Source organism: Pteropus alecto, unplaced genomic scaffold, assembly GCF_000325575.1.
Source record: "Pteropus alecto unplaced genomic scaffold, ASM32557v1 scaffold659, whole genome shotgun sequence".
Taxonomy (NCBI): Eukaryota; Metazoa; Chordata; class Mammalia; order Chiroptera; family Pteropodidae; genus Pteropus; species Pteropus alecto.
Genome location: NW_006442482.1, coordinates 1,346,085 through 1,346,824, shown reverse-complemented (window position 1 = coordinate 1,346,824; position 740 = coordinate 1,346,085). Strand labels below are relative to the sequence as shown.

The window sequence follows — 740 nt, the reverse complement described above, 5'->3', positions numbered from 1 at the left end:
TGGGCCGAGGCGGAGGCCGGGGTGCGCGCTTGGCGAACGTGCCGAATCTCCGCTGCTCGGCTGCACTGGCCCCTGCGGCCGCCTGAGCGTCTCGGCTGGTCTGTGCACTGCCCGGCGAGGATGCGGCTGTTCCGGTGGCTGCTGAAGCAGCCGGTGCCTAAGCAGATCGAGCGCTACTCGCGCTTCTCGCCATCGCCGCTTTCCATCAAGCAGTTCTTGGACTTTGGTGAGTGCGGGACGGTGGGTCCCCATGGTAGCTACGGTCCCCATGGCCCCGCTGGCTGCTGCCTTCCGGGCCCGCTGCCACTGTCTCCGCAGCCACGGCAAAGTCGTGGGAATCGCGGGCGGGGCTCCGGGATGTCCGGGGGCTCTCTCGGGGGCTCTGATTTCAGGGTACACTGGGACCAGGCCTGGCACCCGCACACCAGCCGGGGGCCTACTCCGAGACACACAACCCTTATCCCCGGCGGGACTCCCCAAAGCTTCAAATCTACTTGACAACAGACCTAACCGCCCTTAAAACTTCCCAGCAGAATGTGGATGGTTTTTTTTAACATTTTAATTTTTAGGTTCTTTTCATTTTTGGTTGTGTAAGAGCTGTTTAGAAACACCTTGAGGTCGAATACATTATGCAATGGTATTTTGTTCCTTTTCTGCTCTTAGGTACTCAGCGTGTGGCCAGGGGTGGCAGGACTCGAACTATTGTTGTCTTAGTGTTATGTTAAAGCAATTAGAGGCCT

At 58.2% G+C, this 740-nt stretch overlaps 1 protein-coding gene across 2 annotated transcripts in view; it reads left to right on the top strand.

The window, feature by feature from the left end:
- The first annotated feature begins 8 nt into the window (after nt 1-8).
- Nucleotides 9-740, top strand: part of PDK3 (pyruvate dehydrogenase kinase 3) — a 62,488-nt gene continuing 61,756 nt past the window's right edge. For both annotated transcript variants that reach the window (XM_006920963.2, XM_006920964.2), the window contains exon 1: nt 9-226. In XM_006920963.2, coding sequence (XP_006921025.1) covers nt 121-226 — 106 coding nt within the window. In that variant the 5' untranslated portion in view covers nt 9-120. The remainder of the gene's footprint in view (nt 227-740) is intronic.